The sequence below is a fragment of the Loxodonta africana genome, chromosome 16 (assembly GCF_030014295.1).
Source record: "Loxodonta africana isolate mLoxAfr1 chromosome 16, mLoxAfr1.hap2, whole genome shotgun sequence".
Taxonomy (NCBI): Eukaryota; Metazoa; Chordata; class Mammalia; order Proboscidea; family Elephantidae; genus Loxodonta; species Loxodonta africana.
The window spans coordinates 23,884,393-23,907,826 of record NC_087357.1 but is presented as its reverse complement, the minus strand read 5'-3'; the positions used below and the strand labels follow the sequence as shown (position 1 = coordinate 23,907,826).

The 23,434-nt window shown below is 35.3% G+C and overlaps 1 protein-coding gene across 1 annotated transcript in view; it reads left to right on the top strand.

Annotated features, from left to right (window-relative positions):
• The window catches only part of SHOC2 (SHOC2 leucine rich repeat scaffold protein), a 108,558-nt gene extending 87,491 nt beyond the window's left edge, over positions 1 to 21,067 (top strand). The window contains exons 4-9 of the mRNA XM_003408951.4: positions 4,043 to 4,173; positions 9,741 to 9,929; positions 12,272 to 12,394; positions 14,609 to 14,746; positions 15,075 to 15,192; positions 18,809 to 21,067. Coding sequence (XP_003408999.1) covers positions 4,043 to 4,173; positions 9,741 to 9,929; positions 12,272 to 12,394; positions 14,609 to 14,746; positions 15,075 to 15,192; positions 18,809 to 19,017 — 908 coding nt within the window. The 3' untranslated portion in view covers positions 19,018 to 21,067. The remainder of the gene's footprint in view (positions 1 to 4,042; positions 4,174 to 9,740; positions 9,930 to 12,271; positions 12,395 to 14,608; positions 14,747 to 15,074; positions 15,193 to 18,808) is intronic.
• The last annotated feature ends 2,367 nt before the right edge of the window (positions 21,068 to 23,434 follow it).

Here is a 23,434-nt window from a genome sequence, read left to right as displayed (position 1 = left end):
TTTTATCAAGGACTATAGTTCTTATCTCAAAAATGTAAAGGTTAAAAATTAGCTCCAATTAGTCATTTCTTATAACTTCAGCCATGGATTTTTTTTTTTTTTCAGCAAGAGGGAAAAATGCAGTTGAATGATAACTATGTAAAGACTACGATGCATAGTGACTGCCCTTCCAGTGTGTCAGGCTTAATTTATACTGTAGGCTAGTACTTGTTTCTGTACGTATTGTGGCGATGTTACATATAAGATACAAAGTTGATCATGCAACAGCTTTTTGAAAAATGATCAAAGCAAAAAGAAGGAAACAGATGGACATCAGCAGGTTGCTGAAAGTTGAAAGGCATCAAGAAGTGTGATAGCATCCAGTTTGGTAATTTTTAACACTGAAAATAACTGTTTAATTTAAAAGTAGAGGCTACATTTGACATTTTAACTTGACCCATCCAGCGAAGTCGTAGCAACCATTGTAACTTGAAGTCAGAAAAGAAATTAACCAGCATGACAAAGAAATACATTGACGTAAACTTTCATTACTGTTACATTTTTGTCAAGAAAATGAACTTATTTATATTGTATAATGCATGTTGTTTGGGAAATTAAATTTGATTTGAGCCTTTAGTGGTAGCAGATACAGGATTCATTATATTCATCTTTGTAGCTTATGACCCATGGCCCGTTGCTGTTGAGTTGATTCCGACTCATAGCGACCCAATAGGACAGAGTAGAACTGCCCCGTTGAGTTTCCAAGGAGCACCTGATGGATTTGAACTATGGACCTTTTGGTTAGTAGCCATAGCACTTAACCACTATGCCACCAGGGTTTCCTGCTTAAATAAAGGCTTGTCAGTAAAACTGGAAGATAATGCCTATTTTTTTTCCCTCTCCTTTTTTTTATTTATTCAATACCTGTGAATTTGCACACAAGCTGTATATGATTAGTTAGTAAGGGAGACTATAACTTACACTTTTGTTTGTAATTTCCTGTTTTTTAATTTATTTATTGTGCTTTAGGTGAAAGTTTACAGATCAAGTCAGTCTCTCATACAAGAAGCTGTATACGCCCCGCCGTGCACTCCCAGCTGCACTCCCCTTAATGAGACAGCACACGCCTCCTCTCCACCCTGTATTCCCCGTGTCCATTCATCCAGCTCCTGTCCCCCTCTTCCTTCTCCTCTTGCCACCAGACAGGAGTTGCCCACATAGTCTAACATGTCTACTTGAGCCGCGAAGCTCACTCCTCACCAACATCATTGTCTATCTTATAGTCCAGGCCAATCCCTGTCTGTAGAGTTGGTTTCGGGGATGGTTCCAATCTTGGGCTATCAGGGGGTCCGGGGACCATGACTGTCAGGGTGCTACCGGTCTCAGTCAGACCATTAAGCCTGGTCTTTTAATGAGAATTTAAGATCTATACCCCACTGTTCTCCTGCTCCATCAGGCATCCTCTGTTGTGTTCCCTGTCAGGGCAGTAATCCGTGGTAGCCACACACCATCTAGTTCTTCCTGTCTCAGGCTGATGGACTCTCTGGTTTGTGTGGCCCATTCTGTCTCTTGGGCTCAGGTCTACCTTGTGTCTTCGGTGTTCTTCATTCTCCTTTGCTCCAGGTGGGTTGATACCAACTGATGCATCTTAGGTGGCCACTTGCTAGTGTTTAAGACCCCAGATGCCTCTCACCAAAGTGGAATACAGAATGTTTTCTTAATACATTTTGTTATGCCAATTGACCTAGATGTCCCCTGAAACCATGGTCCCCAGACCCCCATCCCTGCTACTCTGGTCTTTGAGGTGTTTGGTTGTATTCAGGAAACTTCTTTGCTTTTGGTTTAGTCCAGTTTTACTGACCATTCCTGTATTATGTGTTGCCCTTCCCTTCATCTAAAAAAATTTTTGTCTACTCTGTAATTAGTGAATATCCCTCTCCCTCCCTCCCCACCCTTGTAACCATTAAAGAATATTTTCTTCTGTGTTTAAACTTTATCTATAGTTCTTATAATAGTGGTCTCATACAATATTTGTTTAGCAATTGACTAATTTCATTTAGCATAATGCCTTCCAGATTCCTCCATGTTATGAAGTGTTTCACAGATTCATCATTGTTCTTAGTCGTTGTGTAGTCCATTGTGTGAATATACCATAATTTATTTATCCATTCATCTGTTGATGGGCACCTCATTTGCTTCCAACTTTTTGCTATTGTAAACAGTGCTGCAGTGATCATGGGTGTGCATATATCTATTCGTGTGAGGGCTCTTATTTCTTTAGTGTGTATTTCAAGGAGTGGAATTGCTGGGTTGTATGGTAGTGCTATTTCTAGCTTTTTAAGGAAGCGCCAAGTTGAATGTAAAGTGGCTGTACCATTTTACATTCCCACCAGCAGTGTATAAGTGTTTCAGTCTCTCCACAACCTCTCTAACATTTATTATTTTGTGCTTTTTGGATTAATGCCAGCCTTGTTGGAGTGAGATGGAATCTCATTGTAGTTTTTATTTGCATTTCTCTAATAGCTAATGATTGTGAGCATTTTCCTCATGTATCTGTTAGCAGCCTGCATGTCTTCTTTGATAAAGTGCCTGTTCATATCCTTTACCCAGTTTTTAATTGGGTTATTTGTCTTTTTGTTGTTGAGTTTTTGCAGTATCATGTAGATTTTAGAGCTCAGATGCTGATCAGAAATGTCATAGCTAAAACCTTTTTCCCAGTCTGTAGGTAATCTTTTTACTCTTTTGGTGAAGTCTTTGGATGAGCATAGGTGTTTGACTTTTAGGAGCTCCCAGTTATCTAATTTCTTTTCTGGTGTTTTTACATTATTAGTAATATTTTGTATACTGTTTATGCCATGTATTAGGGCTCCTAGCATTGTCCCTGTTTTTTCTTCCATGATTTTTATCGTTTTAGATTTTATATTTAGGTCTTTGATACATTTTGAGTTCGTTTTTGTGCACGGTGTGAGGTATGGGTCTTGTTTCATTTTTTTGCAGATGGTACGCTGGCACCATTTGTTAAAGAGATTGTCTTTTCCCCATTTAACAGACTTTGGGCTTTTGTCAAATATCAGGTGCTCATATGTGGATAGATTTATGTCTGGATTCTCAATTGTGTTCCATTAGTCTATGTATCTGTTTTTGTATCAGTACCAGGCTGTTTTGACTACTGCGTAAATTTTTATCTTGAGAATTTTTTTTCAATTAGTTGAATTTTTCAGAGAAATTTTAAAATATTTATTTAGCCTTAAACTAATGGAAAAATTGAACCTTTCTGATCTTATGAAATAATTCTGCATCTTGCATTTTTAAATGGCACCAATTTAGAAATTTAGAAATTGTTCCCTGAATTTACATGTACATTTTTATATATAACCACTTATTCGAAGTTGATCATATAGATGCAAATGGGATAATTATAGTTTTAAAATATATACAGGCACTCCCCGGGTTACAAACAAGGTCCGTTCCTGAGTGTGTCTTTAAGAATTTATAGGTAAGTCGGAACAGGTGCAAATGGTTCTTATTTAGCCTTACTTTTTTTTTTTTTTTTTAGTGCAGGAAAAGGCTCAAAGCCTTTTCAGTGACTTAAAAGCCGCACATGCAGCAAGTGTAGGTGATTGTGATGAAGAGTTTGTTGTGAGTAGGGGTTGGTTCAATCCTTTCAAGTTATGGGAAATTTACATAACATTAGAGGGCAAGTACAAGTTATCCCTGTAGGTCTGAGGTTAGTAACCAGGGAACTGCCTGCACTACTTTGATGCAATTAAATTAGGCCTTATCTAAAGCTTAATTCGTTAAAGTATTCCAATACTTTCTAATAATTCACTTTTAGCGTTGACTTGTAGCTGTGCATTTCATTATTTCTCTAAGTAGGCACAAAAGGGATTTAAATTTGATCCTAATTGATGGTGTGTAGTGTGTGGTTCCTTGGTACTAAAAGTCATGGATCTTGCTGAAATAGTACTTCAAAGTAATTCATAAATATCTCGTTGATTGCCTGTGACAGTGAAAGCCTTGCCAGATTTTTAAAAAACATAAATTCCTTTTTTTGTGTTCACAGGAAACCTGTCCAGTTTAAGTCGTCTTGGTCTGAGATATAACAGACTGTCAGCAATACCCAGATCATTGGCAAAATGTAGTGCACTTGAAGAATTAAATTTAGAGAACAATAACATTTCTACTTTACCAGAGGTAAGAAGTGGATTAGAGAAACTTTAGAAACAAGTCTGCAGCATAATGAAGGGAAAGCTAGTAACTCTTCGCAGCTAGGTAAATAATTTGGTAATTGAGATTACTTACATAATGAGCATGATATGGATAAATAGCCCCACTAAGATAAAAATTCTAAAGGAGAAAGAAAAATTCCAAAGTTCCTATGATCGTAAGGAACATAATAAAAAATAATTTTCAAGAAGAAGAAAATTAACTTACCAGTTGCCCTCAAAATGACTATCTCATGGCAACCCCAAGTAAATCAAACTGTGCTTCATAGGGTTTTCAATGACTGACTTTTCAGAAGTAGATCACCAGGCCTTTGTTTTGAGGTGCCTCAGGGTGGACTCAAACCTCCAACTTTTCAGTTAGCAGCTTAGCTCGTTAACTGTTGGCACCACCCAGGGATTTCACATTCCCTTTTAACCCATAACTGTCGAGTTGATTCTGACTCATCCCTTTTAGTACCACGTAAATCTTTCTCATGTCATTTTGAGAACTGGCAATAAATGCTATTAAGGAGAATTTGTATGCCTGGTTTTAAAGTAAACAACCCTCCTCAGTTCAACTGTCAAAAGGTAATGTAGTAAGATGATCAGTGTAAAAGAATAAACTAGATAGAACACACTGTGTATTACCAAGATTAATATCAACTGTAACCTTCATGTAACCAAATTATTATCCTGTTTATGCAACAATTTTAAAGCCTATTTAGTATATACCAATCATAAAATCTGTTATTTTTTGAAACACATTTTTAATTTGAGTTTTGTTAATTTTCACTTAATTTGCTTAAGGATTAATTGGGTAAAATACAATACTTGTATCTTTTATCTGTTTATTATCTTGCCTTTCCTTTAACTACTTACTATCTTAGCGTAGCAAACAACTTGTGGTACGCTTGCTTATGGTTATTCAAGCATAGTATCTTATTGTAATATTCTAGCAAAAAAATGGATTTTTGTGGATTTACGCATCGAGCTTGGCAGGGTCTTTTTTTAAATATTAAAAATATTTTGTATAAATAGCCCTATTACGTGTGTGTTTATATATACATATAAAATGTTCATTTTATATATATAGACAGCTATATAGATTTTTTTTTTTTTATATAGATAGATAAGACTTTGGGTGAATGCTTTTCAGATTTATGCTTTGATTTATGAAGAACCATATTTAAGCAGATGAAGCTATAGGTTTGAAGAAGTTAATTTATAAAATAAATATATTTAATTCATTTGTTTCTTAAAGATACAGAACCTATTAATTTGATTTTTCAGAAAACACCTTGGTCAGAGAACAAAGATGAATTTCCCAGGACTGTAATTTCTAGGCTGGACTGGGTCTGGGTTTTCAGTTCACTAAGACTAGTCTGACAGTATCTTACCGGTGGCAAAAGGGTACTATTGTTAGAACTAACAATAGTGGAATAAAGAGTAGAATGCACAGATTTAGATAGAGCCCTGAGAACTTGACTGTCTGGATTTTTGTCTTTCTGTGATGGTGATAATTTAGAATGATCATAACGGGCAGGGCTGGTTAATGTCATCCTATTTTCTACCGGTGACTCATATCAAACAATTAGCATATTAATTAGGTCTTGTTAGTATTCTTGTTGGTTGTGGTTTGTGAGCTTAAACAAGGTTGACTGCTTTTACGGTATCAATATGCATAAGACTGAGTCTTATTAAATAAGTTAAAAAAGTAAAAAATTTATTGTCAGTGAAAAATCAAAACCAAACCCATTGCCGTCGAGTCGATTTCAACTCCTAGCAACCCTATAGGACAGAGTAGAACTGCCCCGGAGCAGCTGATGGGTTCAAACCGCCAACCTTTTGGTTAGCAGCCGTAGCTCTTAACCATTGCGTCACCAAGGCTCCACTGTCAGTGAAAGGAAGCTAATAATTATTGGGTACCTGTTAGGATACAGATGTTATGTTAGCTACTTTTGTATATAATATTTTATAACTGAAATAAGTTAAGATTTACTTTTGACAAAGAAAATTATAGAGAGGACCACTCTCTTTAGTTTGTATGTGGAAGAAGGGTGTGTGTGTGTGTATGTGTGTGTGTGTATAAACTGGCCCATTTTCAGAAGAGAAGCCATCAGGGAAACCCTTGATTGGCCTTTTCAAAATATGGGAAAGCATTGTTATTTAAAAGTAGTTCGTGTGCTTTGGAAGCAGTATATTCTTAGTGCAAATGTGTAATTATCTGCATTTATAATAAGTACAATAAGGAAAACAACAAAATCCATTAGACAGCACTTATGAGACATTCAAGCTGGGTTAGGTAGGAAAAATCTGGGAAGTTGTTTTCAGTTGGACTGGAACTCATTATATTGCTGAAACCAGAGCCGACAAAATGATTATATATTTTTCCATTTGAAGACTGTCTGAAAATGGACTAGTTTTAATGTATGCTTATATATATACAAAGAAAAGGAACTTAATACATTTAAGCACATACTGTGCTCAAAGCATAAGGATAGGAGCTCTACATGTATTACCCATATCTTATGTAGTCTTCACAATAATCCTACTAGTTACTAGGAATTTCATTTAATAGATCGGAAAATAGGCTTCAGAGAGGTTATGTTTTGGCCAAGTTTGTTACCTTAAATATTTTTCTGAGAATAGGATGAGAGTATATTAGTTAATTATCTAATTAATTTGCCAAAGGTCACAGAACTGATAAGTAGAAGATCTGAGATAGGAACCTAGACTTGCCTGGCCCTAAAGCAATGATAAGCAGCTCCCAGGCTTCACGATATGACGTGTGAAAGGTTGGAGGTTGTCTTGTTGTTGCTCCTTTTCAGATATACCTAGATGTTAACATTTTTCATAGAAGAATGTCAATTCAATAAAATCAGTTTTAATAATAGCGTTTTTGCCTAAGATTCAGTAAGTCTCCTTTATTTTCAATAAAGTAGGCTGTAGACATTATTTTTCCTGGACTGACTGCCATACAAAGTTTTCTTTCCACCACCCATACTTGTGCACTTCCTTTTTTCAGTGTACAACAGTAGACAAATATTAAGAGTAACTTGTTAATGTTCAGTATAAAGGATACATTTCAGTTCACTGTATCATTATATAGTTAAGGAGTCCTGATGGCACAATGGTGAAAGCGGTAGGCTACTAACGAAAGGTCGGTGGTTTGAACCCACCAGCTGCTCCACAGGAGAATGATATGTCAGTCTGCTTCTGTAAAGGTTTCAGCCTTGGAAACCCTATGGCGCAGTTCTGCTCTGTCTTATATGGGGTCGCTGTGAGTCGGGATCAACTTGACAGCAGTGGATCTTGGTTTGATGTTATATAGCTGTTCATCCCTTCAGCTGGCCTTGTAAATCATACTGACACCTCAGGTACTGTATCTTGAATCTGCTGTTTGTAGATGGCTGAAGTTTGAAAATTATTTAAAACACACACACCCTCCACACTGTGTGTTTTCTCGTTGCTTGTGCTTTTTTAGCACAATCTAAGAGGCTTTCTTCTACTTCTCTACATACTAATTTTTTTTTAATCCTTTAGAATCTAGTGCACTCTCAATCTCCTTCCTGTTTTTCCAGTTATTCCAGTATTTCTTCTTTTCTTGGAATTTAAATAGAGAAGGGATTAAAAGTTTAACCACTTATGTGCCAGATACTGCAAAGCCATTGATGTATTTTATCTTTTAGTCTTCCCTGTTGTTGTTGTGTGCCCGTGATTCTATTCTGACTCATAGTAACCCTACAGAATAGAGTAGAACTGCCCCATAAGGTTTCCTGGGCTGTAATCTTTATGGGAGCAGATTGCTAGATCTTTTCTCCTGCAGAGTGATTGATGGATTCTAACACTGATCTTTCGGTTAGCAGCCAAGCTCTTAACCATTGCGCCACCAGGGCTCCTTCTTGGTCTTGGTCTTCCCTACAACCTATAAAATAAGGCATCATCATTTTACAGATGAATAAACTAAGGTTCGGAGAAGTAGCTTGCCTAAAGTCACACAGCCAGGTATCACCTATACCAACATTTCTCAAAATTTAATGTGCAATCTTGGTAAACTGCAGATTTTGGTTGTAGGAACGGGTCCCAAGAGCCTGCATGTCTGTATAGCTCTCAGGCAAAGTTGATTCTGCTCTTCCTTGAAATACGCTTTCAATAGCAAGAACCTATTCTATAATTTATTATTGATTATATGTAATTATGTATTATTTTCTGATTGTTTCCTATCTGTGTGATTTATTTCTCTAAATAGGGTTTACTCTTCTTAATGGCAGAGATTCTTTTATAATACCTAAACACCTAGCGCTGGGGTTGCACTGTAGGAGGCTGAAATAGGGACGATGAGGGTGTGTGCTGAGTAAATACTTGTTTGATTGATATATACAGTTCCTCAGATATATTATCACATAGAAAAGCAACATATACAACATCAGGAAGTAAACCATCTTCTGAATTTAATCTTCCTAAAAAACCAAAAACTAAACCCACTGCTGTCGAGTTGATTCCAACTCATAGTGACCCTATAGGACAGAGTCGAATTGCCGTATAGGGTTTCCAAGGAGCGCCTGGTGGATTCGAACTGCAGACCTTTTTGTTAGCAGCTGTAGCTCTTAACCACTACTCCACCAGGGTTTCTAATCCTCCTAAAAGGAACCATTAAGTTTACTGAATAACAGCTAGTTATTTCTTCTGTACCAGGCATTATTTTAATCTTAATAATAATTTAGAGGTAGGTACTTAACTAAGACCTAGATGGATTGGTCACTCAACAAGTGGCAGAGCCAGGACTCAGATCCAGAACTTGTCTAATACCAAATTTTTGCTCTGTAGAGGTCTCCTGAAGCACTTGTCACCCACAGGTATGTTTTCTTTACTCTATAGTGTGTTTTAAGTAAAATGAAACTGTTGTTGTTGTTGTTGTTAGGTGCCATCGAGTCAGTTCCTACTCATAGCAACCCTTCGTACTACAGAATGAAACACTGCCTGGTCCTTTGCCATACTCACAATCGTTGTTATGCTTGAGCCCATTGTTGCAGCCACTGTGTCAGTCCGTCTCGTTGAGGGTCTTCCTCTTTTTTGCTGGCCCTGTACTTTATCAGCTAAAGAATAAAAATCAGGATATTTCATAAAAGTAAATGAATTTTCAGTTTCTTGCAAAATCTAGACATGTGACTAAGTTGTGCTCATCTTTCTGCATGGCAGCAATTAGCTAGAGGTGAGTAATGACTATCCTTCTAAATGAGGGAGCACAGAGCCTGCTTGACCAGTCTCAGCCATTTATTACCTTTGAGGCATTTGTGTTTGAGTCTGCTTTTCTATATTCTGGAAGCCCTGGTGGTGTAGTAGTTAAGAGCTGTGGCTGCTAACCAAAAGGTTGGCAGTTCAAATCCACCAGGAGCTCCTCGGAAACCGTATGGGGCAGTTCTCCTCTGTCCTAAAGGGTTGCTATGAGTCAGAATCAACTTGACGGCAACGAGTTGTTTGGTTTTGGTTTTTCTATACTCTACAGATTAAAGTCTTGTTACAGTTCTAATTCTTAATTTATTTCATTTTTTACAGACCCTTTTATCAAGTCTTGTGAAACTGAATAGCTTGACCCTTGCTAGAAACTGCTTTCAGTTATATCCAATGGGTGGTCCATCTCAGTTTTCCACCATCTATTCCCTCAACATGGAACACAATCGAATCAATAAAATCCCATTTGGAATTTTTTCCAGAGCGAAAGTATTGAGTAAACTGAATATGAAGGTAAGCCTGTGTTTTTACTGGGGGGAAGGCATTAAAAAAACTACTACTGCTAGTATTTCTACTAACATTTATGTTTTATTAATTGGTGTGGGGAAAGGTACGCATACTTCGCTGATAGACTCAACTGATAATAAGGATACTTCAGAGTGATTTGTATTAGATAGATATCTTAGAATTGTGCATACCTTTGGGAATTTGTCCTAAGGAAATGATCATGAATGTCCATTAAAATATAGTTGTAGGGATACTTATTGCAGAGCTAGCTATTTCATTGGTACCAATTTATATCAGTATCAATAGGAATTTAATTTTTAAAAAGTAATATATCATCCATGGAATACTGTGGAGCGACTAGAAATTGTAATCTAGAAGATTAAATATCAGTTGAAATATTCACAATTTATTAAGTAGAAAAAAGTTAAAACATGTAAGCATCTCTTCCCACACATACTTTTAAAACGCTTTTTTCAATATGCTTAATTGTGTATTAAGTACACACCCACATGTTTACTAAAATATAATGTTTACCTTTGGATATCAAAATTATTTATGGGTGATTGTTAGTTTCTTTTTGTTTATATATGCTACAGTGAATGAGTTTTATATTTGTAATAAGAAAAAAATAATTTTACTGCAAAAGAAGAGAATAAATGAAAAAATCATTTAGTCGAGTTCATTAGTTTGTAGTGAATAATTGGCTACACAGCTGTAGCTAATTAATTACTGAGGTAGGACTCCAGGAAACCCAGGTTTCCTGCTTCTAGGTATAGTGTTCTTTCTACCATACCATATTGTACTACATCTTTTTACCTTTGATGAATCATTTCACCATAATAATGATTCTTAAAGTACAGTCTAAATTTACAATTTCTTAATTCTGTCTACACTTGTTCATAAATGTAGTATTGTGTATCCTTTATGATGATTCTTTGGAAGTATATAATAAGTGAAGTAGTTGAAATTCAAGATAATCTTGTAATCTTAAACAAGTGTTAAATGTGTTGTTAATCAGTCTGATTATATGAGATTTAGTAGTGGTAATGGCAGCAATTCTGAATATTTAGTTTGTAATGAGAAGCTTAGAACACAGTGGTCCAGGTGTTCATTAGTTTTTACATTTGATTATACATTTTTATAGACATGGTGTTATCGCAGTATGTTAGCTTGGAAAGGTTTGCTGTTTTCAATGAAATAAAAATAAAACTTTGCATAAAGCTTTGCCTTAATTTTTCTTTAAACATTATGAAAAATGTTTAACAAAACTTTTTCTTGAAAGTAGTCAAAACGAATCCTGGCATTTTCTCCTCCTATAAGCATAAGTAATAAATTTTTAAAAACCAAAATACTTTATCATATTATACTTATCAGTACTTTGGACATAGATATCTTTCTTAAAATAGGTAACCTGTTTAAATATAATAAAAGAAAAAAGGTTTTAAAAAGAATGTTTGCTACTTGGAATTTCTCTGTGGATGATTTTTTGTAAAATGAGAAAAATAATCCACATGCATTACAAAAAAATTAGAATATACAGGTTAGAAAAAAGGGCATAAAATAAAATAATCCCATCACTGTTGACATATTGGCATGTATCATAGATAACCATCTGGGACAAAGGGGGCTGATGGTCCCAATAACTTCCAGTACACAGCAGGGTGGTAAGAGTTGTTATTGATGGAAGTGTGTTTTTTAAGTGGATAATGTGGAGGCAGGGAAGAAAGGTCATGAACCACTGCCATATAGTTTATTTCACTTTCTCCCCTCTGTATATAGCCATAATCTATTTTTTAAATAAAATTAGGATCATGCTTCACATAAGTCTTTCATCATGATTTTATTTTTAATGATAAATATGTTTTTGACCATTTTTCTTATGAATTTTAAGTGAAATTATAAAATTGTTGATACTTAGAATTTTAATTAATTTGCTGTCTTACTAAGATTTTTTTTTTCCTCTCTGAATTTATTGCCTAGCAGTCCATTGTGCTCATATCTTTATTTGAGCATTCATATTTATCCAGTGGTTTCTCTGCATTATTGTGAAATGGAGAAAACATTATATTTACCACTAGGACTTTTGAAATTTCAAGCGTTGTTTTGTGTAGTGTATTTTTCCGTTTTTATTATACATGATCATATAGGGGACAAGCTTTGAGTTTAACCTCAAAATAAAAACCTATTAACTATGTGAAAAAATTTGAGTGTTTTTACTGTGTTTTCTATATTTAGGTATCAAAAAGGAATAAGGTTTTCTGTTTAAGAATTCTCTTTCTCAAGGAAAGTATATCTGGGACTTTGTTTTATGGGTTTCTGTCTTGAATGCTTCATTTTGTCTTTGCCAGGACAATCAGTTAACATCACTTCCCTTGGATTTTGGGACTTGGACCAGTATGGTAGAATTGAATTTAGCCACCAATCAACTGACAAAGATACCTGAGGATGTGTCTGGTCTCGTTTCTCTTGAGGTGAGTATGAAAGAACATTTAGAACTGCTTATACTGCAGTTCAGACATGTTATCAGAGCGTGGCTCGGGATCAGGCAGTGTTTCGTTCTGTTGTACATAAATAGGGCCACTATGAGTCAGGACCGACTTGATGGCACCTAACAACAACAGTAATACCCCTTCCACACTTATCTCACTCACAGTCTTTCAAATTAAAATAAGGAATTTTCTATTTGGATGAAAAGCATAATTAGAAATGATAGAGCTCTCTAAAACATACAACCCTGTTGAGATGATGAGGTGTTGATTTAATTAGTCTAGTCTTGATGCTTTTGAATCTCTTTTGCCCACTAAACAGTCGATAGGTTTAAGTGCTATAGGGCATCTTTGAAAGCAAAGGTCCCTAAAATTTAGCATCTTTTATAACATATTTTTTTCTTAACACTGTTTAAGTACGGTACCTTTATCTACCAAAATAACTATGGATTCCTTAGACTGGCGTTCAGACGCCTTCATCATAAGACTTTGTCTTACTGTTCTATCCTAATTACCTACCCACTACTACTGTATTTACTAGTCAAATAATTCTCTTTGTTGGAAATGTGGTATGCATATTTCAAGCTTTGTATACTTATCTAGAATGTCCTCTTCTTAATTTTTTTATTAAAATTATTTTCCATAGTTAATAATCCATTTCATTGTCCCTCCTTGGTCACTATTATTTCTCCTGCCTGTGAATCCCTAGAGTTTTATATTTGTGCCTCTTTTTGATGAAAAATTTATTTATAGTACATATATCTATTTTAAAATTTTCCCCTATACCCATGTTTTTTTTTTTTTTTAAATCTCGTTTCTTTATTCTCTCATTGTTTAATAAGGTGAAATAGTATGGAGTAATGATTAAAAGCATGGGCTTTGAAATCAAGCAGGTCTGGGTACACTCCCAGTTTTATCTCTTTATAGTTGTGGGTTTACGCAGCCCAAGCTTCAGTTTCCTTAGCTGTGAAATGGAGAAAATAGTGTTTACCCCATAGGGTTGTACTTAGGATAAAGTGCCATAATGCACATGAAGCATTTAGTCCAGTTCCCTAAGAATAGTAAACTTAATAAATGGTAGCTTTAGAAGCGAGAATGGCGAGACTTCATCTCACACACTTTGGACATGTTATCAGGAGACCAGTCCATGGAGAAGGACATCATGCTTGGTAGAGTAGAGGGTCAGCAAAAAAGAAGAGGACCCTCAATGATATGGATTGGTACAGTGGCTGCAGCAAGGGGCTTAAGCATAACGATTGTGAGGATGGCTCAGGACCAGGCAGCGTTTCATTCTGTTGTACATAGGGTTGCAATGAGTCAGAATCAACTCGACAGCGCCTAACAACAACAGCAACATTATTTTTCTAGACTTACTGTATTAAAAAACCAAAAACCAAACCCAGTGCTGTCGAGTCGATTCCGACTCATAGCGACCCTATAGGACAGAGTAGAGCTACCCCATAGAGTTTCCAAGGAATGCCTGGTGGATTCGAACTACCGACTCTTTGGTTAGCAGCCATAGCACTTAACCACTATACCACCAGGGTTTCTGTTTATTTTATTATGCGGTGGCATAATTTCTGGGGAAAATAAACAGCCACAAAAAAATTAGCCAGACCTTATGTAGATCTTTCAACTTAGTGCTCTTTCCACTATCCCCATATCCATTATTGCCCCCTTCTCACGTTCCTGCCCCTGATCTCCAGATTATAATTTATAACTGAGGACAAGCACTGTCTTCCTCAGCCTTTTTTCCCTCTTCAGTGTCTTGCAGTATGCCTTGCAATATAATAAATAAATCCTATATTGGATTGATATGAGCAGTTTAAAAGTAAATTGTTACCTTCCTTAAATGATGGTTTGTAAGGGGTTTTGAATAATTGGTTTCCTATTCAGTATCAAAATACTGTTTATGTGAATCTTACTGCACATAGTTAATAATTTTCTTTTTAAAAAAACTTAAATTTAAATTCCTTTACTTTGATTAGTTTTGACTTAATCAAATAAAAATCTTTATTTTATTTCCAATAACTATGGTAATTTTTTTAGTTAAATTTTTATAATATAATTGAACATTTCCCTTAATATTCGCTGTTTTGGAAAATCAGAATTACTTAATACATTTTAAGCCACACAGTAATGGTTTACATATAAACTCATTTCCTGAATTGACAAGCACTATCAATGTTTCTTCTTTAGGTTCTAATATTATCGAACAATCTTCTAAAGAAGCTTCCCCATGGTCTTGGAAACCTTAGGAAGTTAAGAGAGTTGGATCTAGAGGAGAACAAATTGGAATCCTTGCCAAATGAAATTGCTTATCTTAAGGATTTACAGGTAAAACATTATCATGATGGTTTTTTAGTTACATGATTCAATTTTTTGAATCTATTCCAAATTGCATATTTTTTAAAGAATTTGGTCTAATTCCTAGACCAGATAGATTTTCCTGTTAAAGCATTGATAGGGCTGAGTTTTATGCTCATATAACCTATCTGCTTTTGTCTTCTTGACAAGTGATATTTTTTAAAGAAAAATCTGCATTTTATTAAGTGATTCTCATCCTATCCAACCTAATTCCCTATTTATTTTATTGACTATTGTAAGCTTACATCAGTTGTAGGAAATATATATGTAACTGTCCTTTATTTTGATGATCTTTTAGAAATTAGTCTTGACAAACAACCAGCTGACCACTCTTCCCAGAGGCATTGGTCACCTTACCAATCTCACACATCTAGGCCTTGGAGAGAATCTACTTACTCATCTTCCTGAGGAAATTGGTATGAACCCTTTGGATGCTTAACTTTGTGCTAATGATTTTCTCTTGTGTGTTCAAGTAGTATTTCTAATAGGACAAATCTGTTTTTGTAAACTGGGGTCATAGCAGGCTCAAGATTTTTTTTTTTTTTAAATTGAGCACCTTTGGTTGGGTGGTTGGTTTCTCATGAAGTGTTAGGATCAATATTTTATTTGTGAATATTTTAGAATACTTTATTTCCAATTGATTTTGTATATAACCTCAATTTAAAAGTTATTTTATATTTCTTCTGAATTTAAAAATTATACAGGCTTAAATTAGTAATGTCTTATGCCAAAGGAACCTTTGTTTTTGTTTTAATTTTTAATTTTATCGTGCTTAAGGTGAAAGTTTATGGTGCAAATTAGTTTCTTATTAAAAAGTTTATACACAATTTGTATTGTGACGTTAGTTGCAGTTCTTGCAATGTGTCAGTGCTCTCCCCCTTTCCAGTCCAGCTTTCCATATCCATTTGTCCAGTTTTCCTGTCTCTTCCTACCTTTTCATCTTTGCATTTGGTCTCAAATACTTGGTTGAACTAAGAAACACGTTCCTCCTGTGTGTCATTATTTGTGTTAAACAGGCCTGTCTAATCTTTGTCTGAAAGGTGGACTTCAGGAGTGGCTTCAGCTCTGAGTTAGTAGGGTGTTTGGGGGCCATAATCTCAGGGTTTCCTGCAATCTCTGTCAGACCAGTAAGTCCAGTCTTTTTTGGTGAATTTTAATTTTGTTCTACATTTTTCTCCCACTCTGTCCAGTACCCTCTATTGTGATCCCTATCAGCCAGGCACCATCTAGTTCTTCTGGGCTCAGGCAGGTGGAGGCTGTGGTTCATGTGGTCCGTTAGTCCTCTGGACTAATATTTTCCTTGTGTCATTGTTTTTTTTTCATTTTCCTTTGTCTGGGTGGGATGGGACCAATAGATGTATCTTAGATGGCTGCTTGCAAGCTTTTAAGACCCCAGACACTAGCCACCAAAGTAGGATAGAAAACATTTTTTTTTTTATTTCACTTTAGATGAGGGTTTACAGAGTAAATTCATTTCTCATAAAACAATTAATATACATTTTGTTTTGTGACATTGGTTCCCAACACCATGACATGTCAACACTCTCCCCCTCTTGACCTTGGATTCCCCACTACCAGTTTTCCTGTCCCCCTTACCTTCTCATCCTTGCCCCTGGGTTGATGTCCCCATTTAGTCTCATTTTTGTTTTATGGGCCTATCTAATCTTTGAAGGGTGAACTTCCGGAGTGACTTCAGTACTGAGTTAAAAGGGTATATGGGGGCCATAATCTTAGGGTTTCTCTAGTCTCTGTCAGACCAGTAAGTCTGGTCTTTTTTTGTAAGTTAGAATTTTGTTCTGCCTTTATCTCCAGCTCTGTCTGGGACCATCTATTGTGATCTCTATTTTTTAATTGAATTATTTGTCTTTTTGTTCTTGAAGTGTTGAAGTATTTTATAGACTTCAGAGATTAGACTCTTGTTGTAGCCAAAAAATTTTTCCAGGTCTGTAGTTTCTCTTTTTATTCTTTTGGTGAAGTCTTTTGATGAGCATAAGTATTTCATTTTTAGGTGCTCCCAGTTCCAGTTCATCTTCTGGTATTTGTGTGTTGCTGGTTATGGTTTGTATTGTTTTTATGTCATGTATTAGGGCCCCTAATGTTGTCCCTATTTTTTCTTTCATGCTTTTTATTGTTTTAGGTTTCATATTTAGGTCTTTGATCCCTTTTGATTTAGTTTTTATGTTTGGTGTGAGGTATGGGTCCTGTTTCATTTTTTTACAGATGGACATCCAGTTTTGCTGGCACCATTTGTTAAAAAGACTTATCTTTTCCCCATTTGATGGACTTTGGTCCCTTGTCAAAGATCAACTGATGATAGGTGGATGAATTTATGTCTGGGTTCTCAATTCTGTTCCATTTGTCTACTTCATGTCTGTCGCTGTACCGGTACCAGGCTGTCTTGACTACTGTGGCTGTAAAATAAGCTCTGAGGTCAGATAGCATGAGGCCTCCTACTTTATTCTTTTCCTTCAGTAATGCTTTGCTTATCTGGGACCTCTTTCTTTTCCATATAAAGTTGGTGATTAGTTTTTCCATCTTATTAAAGAATGCTGTTGGTATTTGGATCAGGGTTGCCTTGTATCTCTAGATCACTTTGGGTAGAATTGACATTTTCACAATGTTGAGTCTTCCTATCTGTGAACATGGTATGTTTTTCCATTTATGTAGGTCTCTTTTGGTTTCTTGAAGTAGAGTTTTGTAGTTTTCTTTGAATAGGTCTTTTATGTTCCTGGTTAAATTTATTCCTAAGTATTTTATCTTTTTAGGGGCAGGAAACTTACGTTATGGATTATTAGGACTTATATTATATTTGAGAGTACTTTATAATTTTCTAGGTGTTTTCACATTATTTCATGCAATCAACATGATCACTTTGAATTTTAGGCAGTGAAAGCTGTAATCCCATTTTTACAAAGAGAAGGTTAATTGATGTCATGTAGTAAGTAAATAGTAGTTCTTAGATTGGTAATTCCACGTATTTTGTTCTCCCATCTATACCATGCTGTCTCAGAAGCATTATAGATTAGTGGTTAAGAATGGGTTTTGGAATAAAATAGACAATTCAATATCTAACTCACTCTTTGCTGCTTTTGCGAGTTTGTATAAGGTATATAACTCCCAAACCTCAAGTTTCATACTTGTAAAATAAAAAAGGTAATGGTAACTTCTCAAAGAGTTGTTTTGAAGATTGTGTAATATCTTACATGTAAACTAATTCATTACCTGCTAGCAGTTATTTTTATTAGTCATCTGCACAGTGCTATCAAATATTCCAAATGGTGAATTTTTCAAAATTAGAGACACATGAGGCAACTTTACACTGGTATTTCTAGTATATGCAGCTGGCTTCACACAATTGCTTGAGACATTTGCCTAGAGTATCCTAAGATAGCCTAAGGAAATTTTTTAAAGATTACGTAAGTTGTTTTGTTTTGTTTTTTACTTACACCCAAATCTGTGGTTACTCTTAGTAAAAAGCCTTTACACATGAGAAAATTAATATGAGATTGTCACATTTTCTGCAAGACAAAAGTGATTCTAAACACTGAGGAGAATAAACTCATCTCCGGAGCTTTGAAAAAATATATATGGATGTCAAGCTGTCCTACAGAATCTCTGGGGTTGAAATGTGTATTTTTAAAAAATCTCCAAGCCTGAAAACCAATCGTAAAGGAAGAATTCCTCTTATATTATAGGGTGGTATTAAGAAATGGTTTTCAAACTTGGCTGCATAAATCATGTAGGGATCAATCTTTAAAAAATACTGATGTCTGGGTTGTAACCCCAGAGATTCTGATTTAATTGATACGGGGTGTGACCTGGACATTGGGGTTTAAAAAAAACTCCCCAGTTGATTTTGAGTACGCAGCAAAGTTTGAAATCCACAGTTTTAAAACTAAGAAATGAGAATATGAAGAAAGGTATATTTGGCGTACATAATGCCCAAGATAGCATCATACCCAGTTGAACTTTTAAAATAATAGCATAATTGGTTTGTTTTGTGTAATAATTGGTTTGCTTTTTTAAAAACAGGTACACTGGAGAACCTAGAAGAACTGTATTTGAATGACAACCCCAACCTGCATAGCCTTCCCTTCGAGCTGGCTCTCTGCAGCAAGCTTTCAATTATGAGTATTGAGAACTGCCCACTCAGTCACCTTCCACCTCAGATTGTTGCTGGGGGACCTTCTTTCATTATCCAGTTCCTAAAGATGCAGGGTCCATATCGTGCCATGGTCTGATGCAGATCCACTGGTCCCACACACTGTTCAAACCTAGACTGCCATTAACGTTTCATATCTTTATCTGTATCTATTTGTGTAGATATTGATATATATGGCAGATTTATAAAGACTGCATTATGTGTGTCTGCTAATAGAGGAATCATAGCCATTTAGATTTTTTTTTTTTTAATTCTGTACAAAAGCTTATATAAGGTTTCTTTGCTGAACTTGATGGATGCTTTTCTCTCGTGTAATCTGATATGCCGGTTTGCTTAAAAACATTTGCCAACAAATTATGAAGTTACTAAATTTAAGAAGCAGAGGTAGTATAGTTAGATATACTTTCTCTTGGGAAAATAAAGGACAATTTTGTTGCAACTTTTCATATACACTTTCCCCTTACCAATTGTCTTATCTTTGTAATATTATAGGCCCTGAAGTAGAATTTTTCTTTAACTTATTTTGAGATTTGAAATTTAAATTTTATGTATTGTTTACAGTCAGAGTAAATCACTGGATTTTTTTTTCTTTTTTGGTTTTGATTTGCTCTGTATTAATCAAATCTAGAATTTATATCCTCTGCTAAAGAATTTGAATCAGCTGGTTTAAATATCAAAAGATATTTGCTTGTTGAAACAACTGGCAAAGTGAAAAGATGCAGTCAAAAATTTTAGAATTCCTTTAAGTGTGCTTCTCTGATCGGTTGTAAAGCAATATATCTGAAGCAAATCTTTGAGTGAAGGGAGAGTAGTAGACCATTTTGAGTATAAGTATCTTTTTCTTAAGTTTAGGGGAACAAAAACTTGTAGTGAAAAGGAGTTTTCACTCCTGGAAGTTGCAGATCCATAAAAACTAATAATTTGGCCCCCCGCCCAAAAAAATTTACACATAAACACACACATTCTATATATGTATATACAATGCTATATAGATATGTATTTATTATATCATAAACTACAGTAGGTAATTTTTAAGGATTCCTCCCTATCCTTGTACAATGAAATGAATGTCTTTCTTTGAACACTGCAGTATATGTACGTTTCAAGGTTATTTAACAGTGTACTATGGTTTTATATCTTGACTTGCCTTGTACATCTTTCCATTCTGGATTATCTGCGTCTAAGCACAATATCTTCACACTGTGCTGTATTGCTGCTGAACTAAATGCACTTTTCCCCATATATGGGGCACTGGCTTCAAACAATTCAGTTCAGTACCATTAATTTTAATTTCATCTTTCCTTTCTTGGTAGATGTTAATAGAGTTATTGACGAGACACATTGCATAGAAGCCATTGATAGTTGAGTGGAAGTTCTGTGAGATGTGCATGTGCTATGTGACGTACTTTCTTTTTCGCGTTACTGCTTTTAAGGCCAGCAGTATTGTAAGCGTGTGCCCCGTATACAGTACTCTTTCTTTTGGTAGCGTTGGTCTCAGTCAATTTAATTATTGAGAAGACTCACAGAGCAAGTACATTCTAGATATCATCCTAAGAAACATTTCCCATATAATGAATAGTTATTAAGTATAATTATGGATTGCTGCTTGTTTTTTTTTTTTTTGCCATTTAGATGGGCATTGTGTTTTAAACAAAACGTTTTTGAATTAAGGGTATAATATTAAGATATAAATTTGGAGTGTTGTTTTGTTTTTCCTGGCACACAAATTCAGTACTAGGTTTGAGGTTGAATCTATCTTCTTAATTGGCATCTTCATAAGAAGCAATGTAGAAATGGAAGGCAGGTGAAGATATAAAACCCTAGAATGCTTAAATGTGCTGTAAAACTATTGTAGATGTCACTGGATTTTACCAAGTAATATTCTTTCTTCCTTTTTCCATCTACTGTGGCTTTTCAGTTAAAATTTTGTTTATAAAAGAAATTTGTTTATTACAGCTCTACCTAGAGCTTATGTGTATGTGTGGTTTTTTAAAACCTTGCATCCAGGTGTGTTTTAATATTAAGGTGATGGAACTCAAACTTTAAAGGCAGTAACCTAATGTCTTTTCTTGAAAAACAATTATGGTTATTGTTTCTTAAAATGAAAATAGATTTGGTTTTTAAAACTCTTTGGTTCCCCTACCTTTCTTTGTATTAGTCTATTATAGAAGTAGAAAATGATCACAGATCTTACACATAGAGGTGATACAAACAGTGTATAGGTGAGGAGTTATAAAATTTTTTGAGGCACTTAGAACACATGTCCTCTGTATGGCTCCCACCTTGTAAGAGTCCATGAATTTCATTACTCCTTCTTCCAGGGAACTCACGTGAACTCTGATTAGGGAATCCTTATATAATCAAGATATTTAATATGTAATTAGTTAAATATACTAAAGGATATTGTTGAATGACAATATATGAACTAACACTTTTCCTGAAATGGAATGGATTTAATTGGCTTATCCAAAAATTTTCCTTTCTTTTTAAAGAAATTATATTTAGTGTCTCCATGAGGCTTATATGAGCAACTAAAACAAGAATGTCATGGAACGTTACATTGTCAAAACATTGCTATAAACTTCGCTTTTTGTTAATATGTAGTAGCAAAATGGCATTGGTAATGACAAACAGTCCTTCTTTTGTGAGAGTTTAAGACTTTTTAATCCCAAATCATAATTTTATACAAAAAAAGAGTGGGAGATGCTAAACAATTTATGGATTTGACAGATACAAATGAAACAGTAGAAGGCAGAAACTCTTGGAGGGGCAAATTACACAAAATGTTTATTTGTACCCTTATTAAAAGGTAGAAAATAAACAGCAGCCATCTGCCCTCCCGCTCCATCCTGCTCTGTGGTGGTAGGGCAGACCTGGCGATCTACTTACTGCACTGCATTTTACAGTTGACCCTTCCATCCAGCCTCTCTCTAAAGCAAGCAAGGCATTCAAAATAATGCCCTCTCTCCAAAGGAGGATACCATACTTCAGACAGGCCAGTGGACAGCTAAAACACTTAGGAAACACTTAGGAAAAGGGAACTTTGACTTCCAAGCCAGCCTCAAGAAGGGCCTGGAAAACAGGAGAAATGAATCTTCACAAGGAGATTTACAGATGGCTCAGGGTAGGACCAAACTGTCAGAGCTTCCGTACGTCTGCCATTACTGAAAGGCATCACCACCTCCTCCCCACCCCCCGTTTGTGGATGAGACTCGATGTGGAAAGCTGAAATCATGTGTCCAAAATCATACTAGTGGCAGAGCCAGACTGGAGCTGAAAAGCCTCTCTGATTTTAACACATATGGAAAGAACTTCTTTACATTCATGTTGGCTAATGGTATTTAAAAAAAAAAAAAAAAGATGGGTGACACAAGTGGAATGAGTTCTGAAATTCTAATTGCATGTTTGTAATTTATCTCATTGTACAGCCTGAGGCATCTAAAATGGATAAGCTGTTTAACATCACAATTTCAGTTTTTCTGTGATAACTTGTTAGAGCCTTTTGCTTCTCATCTGAGTTATTTCTAAGCCATGCATATTGAGTAAGATTTCAGCTTGCAGAATTTTTGTTGTTTATCAGTCAGAATTTTGACGGCAGTGGGTTTGGGTGATCAGTAAGAATCGGTCGTAATTAAGTGTGCAAAAAGACACTTTTGAAATGGAAAAAGGACACTATCAATAGCTGTATTGGTCCAACAAGGCATAAATTAGAACTTTCAGGCATACCAGGATATATGGTCACTCTTGCATGAACAAAAGTAGATGAAAGCAAATGGCACAATCCAAAATAAGCAGGAGGATAGTAAATTCCCGATCTTTACCAAATTTAACTAAAATGAGTACGTTGTGAAGAAAGGTTTTCTTCTGCCTGTACCAGAGGGTAAGATAGTGTACCAAATATCTTACCTAAAACTTTTCTCTTACTTTATTTTGGCTAGTTAAGCCTCTGGGAGTCAATTAGAGCAATTGGAAAAAGCATGACAGTCAGTCTTTGTTTGATTGTAAATCTCTGAGAATCTGAATATGCAAGAGTTGTGACATTGATTTGGTATTTAACAAAGTATCTTAAATGTTGTATCAAAGTATTACGAGAGTGTTTTTGTAAAATAGATACCATACTTTATTATCGAATAGAATGCCTTCTAAACTTGATAACAATTCTGAGGAAACATTTGTGGGGTTATTTTTTAACTTTGAAAAATAAAATATAAGTAAGGTGTTTTTACAGTTGAAATTTTTAAAAACTGAAGTTGTTCACTACCCTTGAAAAATTGCTCCCTCTTTACTCGTTGATTATCCCACTGACAATTTACATTCTAAATATACACTGCTTGAGTGTGGATACCTGTTTCTGATTAGGACTTCAGATGGTTAGTGGTTTATGGTGTTTCAGACTGGGACTTTTAAAAGTTTCGAAGGAGGAATAGTCTCCTGTATTGAGAGTCGTTGAAACAGAGCCATCATGTACGGGTTTTGCAGGTTGTGCAGTGCAAAAC